Source organism: Microcaecilia unicolor, chromosome 13 (assembly GCF_901765095.1).
Source record: "Microcaecilia unicolor chromosome 13, aMicUni1.1, whole genome shotgun sequence".
Classification (NCBI taxonomy): Eukaryota; Metazoa; Chordata; class Amphibia; order Gymnophiona; family Siphonopidae; genus Microcaecilia; species Microcaecilia unicolor.
Genome location: NC_044043.1, coordinates 9,427,883 through 9,441,470, shown reverse-complemented (window position 1 = coordinate 9,441,470; position 13,588 = coordinate 9,427,883). Strand labels below are relative to the sequence as shown.

The window sequence follows — 13,588 nt, the reverse complement described above, 5'->3', positions numbered from 1 at the left end:
TTATTTTTAAGCTCAATGCCCATTATTTGTTTTCATTATTCGTATTTGGCTGAATAGTAAAATATTCAAGACAGCTCTAATTTTAACTCTCCCATCTTATTTCTTAGACTTCTGGCATTTGCATACAGACATTTCAAACAATGTTTGCTGTTCCTATTTACAACTTGCTCAGCAGTTGACAGTGATAATTTGCCATCTTTTGTCTGCTTTTTATTTCAAGATACGTGGAGGAGCATTTTCGATATGACGTCTAAGTCCGACTTAGGAAAGAAAGTCATTTTCAAAAAAGAAAAACATCTATCTTTTGTTTTCGAAAATACTATTTTGGACAAGGTTTTGTGATTTGGGTGTTTTGTTTTTTGGTCCATTTTCAAACAAAAAATGTCTAGGTGCAAAACACACAAAATCAAGACATTGGGGTGTAGGAGGAGCCAACATTTTTAGTAGACTGGTCCCCCAGACATCCCAGGAAAGCAATAGGGCACTTTAGTGGACTTCATAAAATGCACCCAGGTACACACCTCACCATTACTTCCTTATCTTGTCTGCTGAGCACCCCAAAACCCACTACCCCAAACTGTACACACCACTACCATAGCCCTTATGGGTGAAAGGGCACCTATATGTGGGTAATGTGGGTTTCTGGTGAGATTTGGAGGGCTCACAGTTTCCTCCACAAGTGTAACAGGTAGGGGGAGGTATGGGCCTGGGTCCACCTGTCTGCAGTGAACTGCACCCACCACTAGACTATTCCAGGCATCTGCATGCTGTTCTAATGGACTTGAGTATAACATCTGAGGTTGGAATAGAGACAGGAAAGTAATGTTTTTAATCATATTTTTCGGATGTGGGAGAGGGGGTTAGTGACCACTGGGGGGGGGAGTAAGGGGAAGTCACCCCTGATTTCCTCCAGTGATCATTTAGGGCACCCTTTTGTGCCTTATTCGTTATAAAAACAGGTCTAGCTCAAAACGTCTTAGTGTTAGTCTTGGACGATTTTGTTCTGTTCAATTATGGCTGAAGAATGTCTAAGGAACGTCCAAATCCCACCGTTAACATGCCTCTGACACGCCCCTTTATGATTTGAATGCACTTCTGACGGACTTCATAGAAAAATGTCTAAAAAATTGAAAAAAAAAATCGGTTTTGAAAATACCAATTTGGACGTTTTTGTGAGAAAATGTCCAAATGCTGATTTATGCCACTTTTTTTTACATTTTTCTCTTGTGAAAATGAGCAAATTGGTCTACTATGTTCTCTGTTGCAACCTTGCTATCAGGGTGCCCTGTCTTCCCTGTTTTGGTGATATCATTTAAAGATACCTTGTTCTGAATCATATGCTTTTGAGCCACTTTCAGCCTTCCTCAAGTTTCTAATTTATATTTAATACTAGCCTATGCTGGGTAACATTAATCACAGTGGTTCTATGGATAACATAGTAACATAGTAGATGACGGCAGAAAAAGACCTGCACGGTCCATCCAGTCTGTCCAACAAGACAACTCATGTGTGCTACTTTTGTGTATACCCTACTTTGATTTGTACCTGTGCTCTTCAGGGCACAGACCGTATAAGTCTGCCCAGCACTAGCCCCGCCTCCCAACCACCGGCTCTGGCATAGACCGTATAAGTCTGCCCAGCACTATCCCCGCCTCCCACCACCGGCTCTGGCACAGACCGTATAAGTCTGCCCAGCACTATCCCCGCCTCCCACCACCGGCTCTGGCACAGACCGTATAAGTCTGCCCAGCGCTATCCCTGCCTCCCAACCTCCAGTCCCGCCTCCCACCACTGGCTCTGGCACAGACCGTATAAGTCTGCCCCGCACTATCCCCGCCTCCCAACCTCCTGCCCCGCCTCCCACTACCGGCTCTGCTATCCAATCTCGGATTACTCATTTCTCAGTCATACTGCACATATAACTTCCACCACACTTCCACAATTTTATACCTGAAATGGCCACGCATTTTCTTCACACTGCCTCACTTGACATCTGAAAAGCTAATCACTATTCGACTAATATAGCTGTTGTGACATCAGACGCTACCAAGTTGGTAACCAATGACTAACCGGGTTTAGTAAAAATGACACCACTCTATACGTGAGTTTAAGCCAATTGGTTCTAGTGTGCCTAATCTGAAAATCCACTTTTGTTCTTGTTGGAGTAGAACCCTACGAAAGTCTCTGCCCCTAACGGAGCAGAACACTGCTTGCAGAACCACACATTTTAAATCAAAAATTGTATGCTTGTGTTGTATACATGTCACTAAAGGTAGTCTGATCTTATTAATCTGTATAGCACTCTTATGTTCGGCCAAACGTACGATCAAGGATTTTGAAGTTTGGCCAACATATAGCTTTTTGCACGGACAGATAAGGCAGTAAACCACATGGCTCGTTTTGCAAGTTGTGACGGCCCTTCATTAACCCCCTCCCCTTCATGCACAAAGTTACAGAAGACTAGCACTGATGTGCAAAAGTGCACACTAACTGGTGAAAGTGCTGTAATGCAACAGTGGAGTAGTGTAGTCAACAGGACAATTCCAAAGAGAACCACGTGGATGATGAAGATTTAAAACTGTTTACTCCATAAAAGTACTTAAAAGACTCGACACAGCACTGTTTCGGCTGTAATGCCTGCATCAGGAGTCTCAATAAATCATTGATGTTAAAAACTTTTGTAGTTCTGACTGTCAATAATGCTGAGAAGTCTTTAAAAAGTACGAGTCAAGGAACCTACAAGAGTCTTTTTAAAGGCTTCTCAGCATTATCGACGGTCAGAACTACAAAGGTACTTTTATGGAATAAACAGAATTAAATCTTCATCGTCTATGTGGTTCTCTTTGGAAGTGTCCTGTTGACTACACTACTCCACTCCTGCAGTACCTATCTTCATAGTGTTCCACATTCCTCCATTTTTTGTGCTTATCTTCTGAAAGTGCTGTAAAGGGACACCTTTACATCATGTATAAACGCAAGGCAGCATATTGGATGGGGGAATACAAACCAGGATTCCCAAGAACTGGACCACAGAAGTAGTGAAAGTAAAACAAAGTTTACTTGGGACATGGGTAGGACTCTGACTTACATACATAACTTACAGGATGATGTAGTTACATGTGCCTTTGCTGCAGCTGCTCCAGGTCTATGGCTGGTGTAACTATGGGGGGTGTAAATATAGGAGAGCTGATACTGGGTTATGCTAGTTTTCTCTAATGGGATATGGGCACCCAGATGCCACTATTGAACAGGCTCTCATGTGCCATTCGGGTGCCTAAATGGAAGTGCCTACTTACAGAATGGTCCCCTCATTCGTGAATTCTGTCACTGTTGTGGCTTCTTTAACATCTGCTAGATGTCTGTTCCAGATGTCCACAGCCCTCTCGGTGTTATCGTCACGTTGCTTTTCATATGATGACCTCTTTGTGTTTGATCTTTTCATTCCATGGAAAAGGCTTCCTTCTGTTACTCTGTTGAAGCCTGCTAGATATTTGAGTGTCTGTAACTTCCCTTTCCTCTCCTTCTTCTAGAGCAGTGTTTCTCATCATCTTCAAGTCAAGCACCCCCTAAGTCAAACACATTTTTGGAGTGGAGGAGTGGCCTAGTGGTTAGAGCACCGGTCTTGCAATCCAGAGGTGGCCAGTACAAATCCCGCTGCTGCTCCTTGTGATCTTGGGCAAGACACTTAACCCTCCATTGCTTCAGGTACAAACTTAGATTGTGAGCCCTCCTGGAACAGAGAAATATCCAGAGTACCTGAATGCAACTCACCTTGAGCTACTACTGAAAAAGGTGTGAGCAAAATCTTAATAAATAAATAAAATTTAAGCTGAGTACCCCCAAACTCCAATCTGTCTCTCTCCCCCCTCCCACTCCATGCAGCATCTCTTCACTCTGTCTCTCTTTCTCTCTCCACTCTATGCAGCATCTCCTCTCATTCTGTATCTCTTCCTCTGCCATGCAGCATTTCCCCCCCCCCTCTCTCTCTCTCTCCATCAATCCCTCTGCTATGCAGCATCTCCCCCCCCCCCCCTCTTTCTCTTCTCTCCCCCAGGCCATACAGTATCTCCTTTCTCTCTTTCTGTCTCTCTCCCGCTGCCATGCAGCATCTTCTTTGTCCCTCTCTTCCTCTGCCATACAGCATCTCCTTATTCTCCATATCTCTTCCTCCCCATCCAACATCCCCCATCTCTTTCTCTCTTGCTTCTCCCATCTGGGTTTTACTTCCATTGCTTTCAATACGATGCTTTTTCAGTCTTTTATTGCTTTTGTCTTTTTAGCATGTAAACCGCCTAGTTCTCTATGCCAGTTGAAGCAGTATAGCAAGTGTAATAAAAGATAAAGGGTGGCACACCGTTACAGCAGTACCCCCTCATTCATGGTGCCCTGCTCAGCCACATAGGTCACATACCCCAAAAGCTAGCCTGTAATAGAGCTGTGCCAGGTATGAGAGTGGAAAGAGTGGCAGATGAAGTTCAATGTTGACAAGTGCAAAGTGATGCATGTGGGTAAGAGGAACCCGAATTATAGCTACGTCTTGCAAGGTTCCGCGTTAGGAGTTACGGATCAAGAAAGGGATCTGGGTGTCGTCGTCGATGATACGCTGAAACCTTCTGCTCAGTGTGCTGCTGCGGCTAGGAAAGCAAATAGAATGTTGGGTGTTATTAGGAAGGGTATGGAGTCCAGGTGTGCGGATGTTATAATGCCGTTGTATCGCTCCATGGTGCGACCGCACCTGGAGTATTGTGTTCAGTACTGGTCTCCGTATCTCAAAAAAGATATAGTAGAATTGGAAAAGGTACAGCGAAGGGCGACGAAAATGATAGTGGGGATGGGACGACTTTCCTATGAAGAGAGGCTGAGAAGGCTAGGGCTTTTCAGCTTGGAGAAGAGACGGCTGAGGGGAGATATGATAGAAGTGTATAAAATAATGAGTGGAATGGATCGGGTGGATGTGAAGCGACTGTTCACGCTATCCAAAAATACTAGGACTAGAGGGCATGAGTTGAAGCTACAGTGTGGTAAATTTAAAACGAATCGGAGAAAATTTTTCTTCACCCAACGTGTAATTAGACTCTGGAATTCGTTGCCGGAGAACGTGGTACGGGCGGTTAGCTTGACGGAGTTTAAAAAGGGGTTAGATAGATTCCTAAAGGACAAGTCCATAGACCGCTATTAAATGGACTTGGAAAAATTCCGCATTTTTAGGTATAACTTGTCTGGAATGTTTTTACGTTTGGGGAGCGTGCCAGGTGCCCTTGACCTGGATTGGCCACTGTCGGTGACAGGATGCTGGGCTAGATGGACCTTTGGTCTTTCCCAGTATGGCACTACTTATGTACTTATGTACTAAAGCCAGGGCTTAGTAGCTGAGCCAAGAGGGAAAGCAAACCAAGAAACACATGTAGTTGGAGGGCAGTGAACCCCATACCCCCTTCCAAATTCCTTCCTGCTGCTGCCATGCTATTTCTTTGGGACAATACAGCATAATGAGCCCACTTAGTCCAACACCACTGTCTCACATAAGATGTAACAAGGGAATGACTTATTTTCATGAAAAAGGGAGACAGTCTTACTCTCTATTCCCCTTTCAATTTGAGACTCAATCATAGGTCTCTGCATTTCAAAGAGAAGCAATTTTAAATACATTTTCAGACTATGGCATCACATACTAGCGCAATTCCCTCCTGCTCCCCCATGTCCTTCCAGTAAAATAACATATTAATTCTTGTGACTATAGGGCTGGAGGAGAAGGGCAAAATATAGCTATTGCCTACCCTTGAACCAGCCCAGTTGGCACAGAAACCTTTAATAAAAACACAATTTTCCAACCTTTTTGTCTGTAGTTTAACTTCATGGCAGTCCAGATAGAGTCAAGGGTTACCTTCTCAGGCTTCACCAGCTTCAAGGAGCACAATGTTTGAGGGGGGTCTTACTGGGCTAGAGTGTCTCAAGCCTCCAGCATCCAACCGCTCCTAGTACAGAGATTTCCACTTCCTTCACCGCTCTCTGCTCAAGGATTCCTCCTCAGCAAGAGCTTCTGGGGTCAGCTGGCATTATTGACATCCAGAGTTCAAACCATCTATACTGCTTTCCTTGGTGCTCTGATCTCTTCCTGTGGTTTTCAGTATCACCTTTATGCTGATGACTCCCAGATCTACCTCTCCACACCAGAAATTTCAGCAGGAATCCAGGCCCAAGTCTCAGCCTGCCTGTCTGACATTGCTGCCTGGATGACTTACTTCCATCTGAAACTAAACATGGCGAAGACTGAGCTTGTTATCTTTCCCCCTAAACCCACATCTCCTCTTCTCCCATTCTCTATCTCTGTGAATAACACGCTCATCCTCCCTGTCTTATCAGCTTGTAACCTTGGGGTCATCTTTGACTCCTTCTCTCTTTCTCTGCACATATCCAACAGACTGCTAAAACCTGTCGTTTCTTTCTCTATAACATCACCAAAATTTGTCCCTTTCTTTCTGAGCACACTACCAAAACCCTTATCCACACTCTTATCACCTCTTGCTTTGACTACTGCAACTTGCTTCTCACATGTCTCCTATTAAGCCACCTCTCTCCCCTTCATTATGTTCAAAACTCTGCTGCATGACTTATATTCCACCAGTGTCACTAAGCTCATATTAGCCTTCTCCTTAAGTCACTTCATTGGCTCCATATCCTTTTACGCATACAATTCAAACTCCACTTATTGAGTTACAAGTGCATTCACTCTGGTGCTCCTCAGTACGTCTCCACTCTTATCTCTCCCTACATTCCTCCCCAGGAATTCTGTTCATTGGGTAAATCTCTCTTATCTGTACCCTTCTCCTCCACTGCGAACTCCAGACTCTGTTCCTTTTATCTTGCTGCACTATACGCCTGGAATAAACTTTCAGAATCAGTACGTCAAGCTCCATCTCTGGCTGCCTTCAAATCTAGGCTAAAAGCCCACCTTTTTGAGGCTACTTTTAACTCCTAACTCCTATTCACTTGTTCGGTACCCATGTCTGTTTTATAAATCCCAATTTGAGAAATTCCCTTATCCCTTATTTGTCTGTCTTGATTAGATTGTAAGCTCTGTCGAGAAAGGACTGTCTCTTACATGTTCAAGTAGTAGTAGTAGATCAAACTCACTGTATCCCTGACTCCAGACCCTCCAAGGGCCTGGTCGGAGTCCCCAAAAGATGTTCTAGGCTGTAGAGGTGGGCGACGGTCCTTGGGGCTCAAAGATACCGCGAGTCTCCCTGCTCAACTCCAACATCGAGACACACCTGAAACTGAAGTTGCTGCCACTGATGCTTGAACCATTTGGGGAATCGTCTGTTGAGTTTTCGGTAGAGGGCTCAGCACCTTAACAACCCCTTTCAGTTTACCCATTCTGTCGGCGTTTCAAAGGAGAAAATCCACAATAAAGTAAGCCAGGTTAGAAGCTCAGCATAACACATTCTATTTAATCAACACCATCTTGCCTGCTAGAGGAAGCTCTGGAATGAGGGGGCAAAGGATGAAGGTGAAAGGGGTTAGACTCAGAAGTAACCTGAGGAAATACTTCTTCATGGAAAGGGTGGTGAATTCGTGGAACGGTCTCCTGGTGGAAGTGATGGAGACGAAAACAGTATCTGTATTCAAGAGAGCTTGGGACAAGTACATAGGATCTCTAAGGGAGTAATAAGGAGAATAGATGACATGGATGGGCAGACTGGATAGGCCATATAGTCTTTATCTGCCTACATTTTTCTATGTTTCTATCAGCCCTTAGTTGCAGAGGACCACTTTTCTTAGGTCTGGACCCTCTTCTTGGTACTTATTGTCTTTGCAGGGCCAAGCAACCAAAGACCCTGCTCTCACAGTGTTCAGTTCTTTTTTTCTACTTCTTACCTCACCCCCTCTGGGCTGTGCTTTCTCCATCTCTACCCTCAACAGACAGCTCTTTTAGCTACCATTCACCATGGTGACCCCCAGGAGATCCTCCCACCTCTGCCTGCAGCAGAGAGACCTCTTTGGGGGTTACACATACAAAGGTCTCAATTTATTTTCCTGTTTGAACCCATAAAATACTGGCCCTGATAAAACAAATTTTCTGCAGAGATTACCGAAAGAAAAGGAAATATTATTCCACTGCAGAACAACTTCTACTAACAGCAGACCATCTGGAGCTTTCATTCTGATATCTCAGGCTAAGACTAAAGTGAGTTGAGTTTGATTGACTGCAAGGAGCATGGTGAGCCATGGACATTGTGCTGGGTTAGAGGCCACCCTTTCAGAGTCTGTACAAAACCAATTCCCCAGCTTACTGTCAAATGTATTTTAGACAACCCTTGCTCTTGTTTACAATGGAATGGATATAAACCCTACCACTCTGGCAATATTTCAACACCTACTGTGAGACAGCAGAAACCATACTCACAAAAAAATGACCCGCCCATTTCTGTTGTATGTATTCCTTATTGTGATAATTGGTTGGTTCTTTGAATAAAACCTGGGTATAGATTCTGATACCTTAATCCAGTGATTGTATTTTATAGGCACATTTACACCTTGAATTGATATTTGAAAAGAGGTTATTTCACCCGTCATGTTCACACAACATTTTGCCTTTCTCTTTTCAGAAACCTTACCCTTACCTGCTGGAATACTGCAACCGACCAAAGCTATCACCACATCCGGACACGACGGACAGAGTAAGCACAAAAATTTCTGTGTTTGATCATACTGTTTCCTTCTCTGCCCTTCCAGACTTTTAGGCTATTTGTGAATCAAACACATGTTAGGAAAGAAGAATCTCAAACCTGTCCTGGTGACCCCAAGTTTTCAGAATGTAATTTAAGTTGACATTTATAGTCTGCATATACACAGTATCCTAGGTTCTATATGGATTAAAATACACCATGAATATGCATGAGATTAATATACAGGGAGGGTAAGATAATAACAGAAACATGAAATAAATTCTTTGCTTCGGTCTTTACTGAGGAAGTTGCTGGGGTCATACCCACTCCAGAAACCTTCTTTCATAGTGATAAGTTGGAAAGCTATTTTAGATCTAGTCCTTAGTGGAATGCAGGGCATGGTATGAGAGGTAACAGTGTTGGAACTGCTGGGAAACAGTGATCATAACATGATCAAATTTGTGCTGATATCTGGAGTGAAGTCACTAAAGAAATCTACTGTAGCAGCATTTAAATTTTCGAAAGAGTGACTATGACAAAATGAGGAAAATGGTTAAAACACATTGAACCTGCAAAGAGGTGGGAAAATGTGGGGTACAAATGTAACAAATAAATAAAAAGAATCTGAAAGAGTCGGCCACAAAGGTTACGATTTTAAATCAGGTGTGGATATTATGGAAGTCCAGACCAGATGTAGTCCACGTATTAACAAAGGTGGAAAGAAGAGCAAATGACAGCCAGCATGGTTAAAAGGTGAAGTGAAAGAGGCTATTGGAGCCAAAAGAGCATCCTTCAAAGAATGGGAAAAGGATCTGAATGAAGAAAATAAGAAGCAATGTAAACAGTGGCAAACTAGATGCATAGCACTGATAAGGCTAAACGAGATTATGAAGAAAAACTTGCTTTAGAGACAAAAACTCATAGTAACACCCTTTTCTGGTACATCAGAAGCAGAAAGCCTGAGAAGGCATCCATGGGACCATTAGATCATGAAGACATACTGGCCAAATTGACACATTCAAGAGTGATAAATCACATTGACCAGATGGCATACACTCCAGGGTACTGAAAGAACTCAAACATGAAATTGCTGATCTGTTAGTGATCTGTAACCTGTCGTTAAAATCATCCACAGTACCTGAAGTTTGGAGGGTGGCCAATGTGACGCCGATTTTTAAAAAGGTTTCTAGGGGTGATCTAGGAAATTACAGACTGGTAAGCCTGACTTCAGTGCCAGGGAAGATAGTGGACGAATAAAATTATAGAACACATTAACAAACATGGTTTAATGGGACAGAGTCAGCATGGGTTCAGCCAAGGGAAGTCTTGCCTCACCAATTTGCTTCATTTCTTTGAAGGCATAAATAAACATGTGGCTAACGGTGAGCCAGTTGATATAGTGTATCTGGATTTTCAGAAAGATTTTGACAAAGTTTCTCATTAGATACTTCTGAGAAAATTAAAAAGTCATGGGATAGGAGGTAAGGTTCTGGAATTGGTTATTGGACTGAAAACAGAGGGTAGGGTTAAATGGTCATTTCTCTCAATGGAGGAGGGTGAAAAGTGGAGTGACGCAGGGATCTGTACTGGGACTGGTGCTATTTAACATATGACCTAGAAAATGGAACAATGAGTGAGGTGATTACATTTACAGATGATACAAAACTATTCAAAGTTGTCAAAACATATACGGATTGTGAAAAATTGTAGAAGGTCACCTGAAGTTAGGCACTGGGATGATGTATGATAAGCTCGAATTCTATAACAGCAATTACTCACTCGGTAGCTGTTTATGTTTGTTAAAATTTGATCAATCGCCAAATATTAGAAAAATAAATCAAGGGGATTTACAATTCATATACAAACAAATAGAAATAACTCCATCATAATATAAAATAGAACGTGGAGGGGCATTTTCGATATGACGTCTAAGTTCGACTTTGGACGTTTTGCACAAAATGTCCAAAATCCAAATAGGAAAGAAGGCTATTTTTGAAAAAGAAAAACGTCTATCTTTTTTTCCCGAAAATACTGTTTCAAACAAGGTTTTGTGCTTTGGACATTTTGTCTTTTGGTCCAATTTAAAAAAAAAAGTGCAAAACGTTGAGATTCATGTCTGTGCAGCTCTTTCTGCACGGGATTTCTCTGGTTTTTTTTCTCCTCTAAAATACATTCTCTTAGCGCCAACTTCCCAGCGTCTCCTACTACTACTACTACTACACTTCCCCCTTTTCTAAGCTCCCCAGGTTCCCTCCCTTCTTGCCCCCCCCCCCCACTCACTCCCCTCCTCCATTAGTTTCCCCCTCTTCTTTGTTCCGTTGGTCATCTGATTTCAACATCCCTACACTGATTCAATTTGAAAAGATTCTTCAATCTTCAAACAAAAACAACCTGCCCTCTTGATCTGGTTCCTTCCCAATGGCTTTCCTTACCATCTCAAGGCCGTTGGCTTGCTCTATGATTGTCAATAGTCTTACTTCAGGGACACTGCCTCCCTAATGGAAAATGGCACTGGTTTGTCCTTTATTGAAGAATCAGACACTCAACCCGGCTATATTAGGTAATTATCGTCTTGTTTCGAGCCTGCCTTTTTTAAGTAAATTACTTGAGAAATGTGTTTTTTATCAGCTTTCACAACATATTGAATCTGCAAACATGCTCTGTCCAGCTCAGTCTGGGTTACAACCCAGTACTTAACAGATACAGTTATTATCTCTCTCTTAAATGACTGGCCTACTGCCAGTGGTGTGCTGGAGCCGGCTCGCTCCGGCTTGCAAGAGCCGCTTGTTAAATTTTGACAGCTCTTGCGAGCCAGTTGTTATTCGGGGCGAGCCAGGTCCATTACACGAGGTAAGCATGGCAGGAGGGCGCCATCACAGGCCATGCTTACCTCCCCTCCTGCTCCCAAACATGTCCAGCGATTGTCCTTCGCCCCCACCCTCCCCTCCCACTCCCATCCATATTTTTTTATTACCTCCGTTGAAGCGCCGCGTTATTTAAAGCCCTGCTGCCTGTCTCTAGCCTTCCCTGTTTGCTTCTGATGAGTTCGTGCCCTTTGTCCCGCCTTCTGACATATGACGTATGCACTAGAGGGAAGGCTATGGGGCCAACTTGAGCAGTATGTATCAGTTGCTGCTCGTTGCCAGTGAAAATCTGCTATTTAAAAGGTATGCGGGGGGGGGGGGGGGTGATATTTGAGAGACCATATGGCATGCAGGCGAAAGAAGGAGAGACCAAATGCCTGTGGGACAAGGCAGAGTTCTTCTGCCCACCCATCTTGGGCCCAGGCCCACCCAAAATTGGGTGTCTGGCTACGCCCCTGCCTATCCCTGGTGCTGGAAGTAGGAAGCCATTTGAGGAGCCCTGGAATGGGATTAAACTGTGGCTGGACCTGTTGGGTAGATTGCTCTGTTCCCTCTGGCGTGATGAACTACCTGCATTTGTATAAAAGCAACTACTCTGTGCCCCACTTCAGCTCTCTTTTTTTCCTTTAAATTGTGAGCCCTCCAGAAAAGACCTACTGTACCTAAATATTTATAACACCTGCAAGCCTGAAGGCCATTGAGGTGGTGTACGGTCAGGTACAATAGGTATTTCCCTGTCCCCAGAGGGCTCAGCATCTAAAATAAGAGTCGTAAGGAGATATGAACCTGGGTGTCCTGGTTTACAGTCCACTGTCTGCACCGACCACTAGGTTGGCTCTCTGCTCTACAGGGATGTCTGCGTGTGACCATTTCTGTTAAAACTAGCCATTGAGCCCGTTAAAACGGGCTAGTATGAGGTTTTTCCAAGGCATCTTCCCCTCGCTTCTGCAGGCCCCCCCCCCCCCCGGAGTCACCGCCGCCGCCACCCCTCCACCCAGCCCGGGCCCTCTCTTCGCTATTGAACTTACGTCGCCAAAACGCAGCATGCAGATTAGCAGAGTTCCCGTCGGTCTTCCTTCTCTACCTGTGTCCCGCCCTCGTGTGACGTAACGTCGGCGAGGGCGGGACACAGGCAGGGAAGGAAGGCCGACGGGAGCTCAGCAGATCTGCCTGCTACGTGTCGGCGATGTAAGTTCAATACCGAAGAGAGTGCTCGGGCCAGGTGGAGGGGGGCGGTAGCAGCGACCTCGGGGGGGGGGGGGAGCGGTAGCGACATCGGCGGTTCCCTCCCTCCCCTTCGCGCAGTTTCCCTCTCTGTCCCGCCCCCGTCATCACGTATTGACGCGGGGCGGGACAGAGAGGGAAGTCTCTACTGCGCATTTGCGGGTGAGTACGGTCACTCGCCATTTATATGTTTGATGCTGCCAGACAGATGTCCTTGTACCTGGATTTTTGGCGTTCATTATTTGGACATTTCAGTTTGTAAAATGGCTGTTCATTTTGGACATTCTCATGTATTTATGAGCAGGAAACCCCAATGCAGGGATGGACTGACCATTTGGACAAAAGAAGAGTGCCTAAGAGCCCACTCTCCCCTAGCATCCATCTAATTTAATCACTTTGGATAGGTGGTTAGGGGCCCAGATCATTGTCAGTCTGCCCCTGCCCCATCATATTTCCTGTTTGAAAATGGCTGCGAGTTGGACGTTTTTTTAATGAGCAGAACATCCCAATTCTGACTTGGACGTCCTTTCAAAAATGCCCCTCTATGGCTAGTCTTATGAGAGCTTTCTGAAGAAGAATAATGCACGTTTATGTTTTCTCTTTTGCTTTCAGTGTAATTTTTAATACATGTTTCCATGATTATTGATTTTGGCTCTAGGATTGATTATGGTTTTTAACATTATGTATGTCTCTCTCCATGATAAAGGCTTGTATTACTGTACTTTACTGTTTTATTTCAACTTGTTTTATGTAATTTCCTTGATTACTATTGCTATGAGCATATCTTGTTGGGCAGACTAGATAGACCGTACAGGTCTTTATCTGCTGTCA

The 13,588-nt window shown here is 44.1% G+C and overlaps 1 protein-coding gene across 1 annotated transcript in view; it reads left to right on the top strand.

The window, feature by feature from the left end:
- Positions 1 to 8,228: 8,228 nt before the first annotated feature.
- SSC4D (scavenger receptor cysteine rich family member with 4 domains) overlaps positions 8,229 to 13,588 on the top strand; it is a 48,576-nt gene continuing 43,216 nt past the window's right edge. The window contains exons 1-2 of the mRNA XM_030186020.1: positions 8,229 to 8,244; positions 8,610 to 8,681. Coding sequence (XP_030041880.1) covers positions 8,229 to 8,244; positions 8,610 to 8,681 — 88 coding nt within the window. The remainder of the gene's footprint in view (positions 8,245 to 8,609; positions 8,682 to 13,588) is intronic.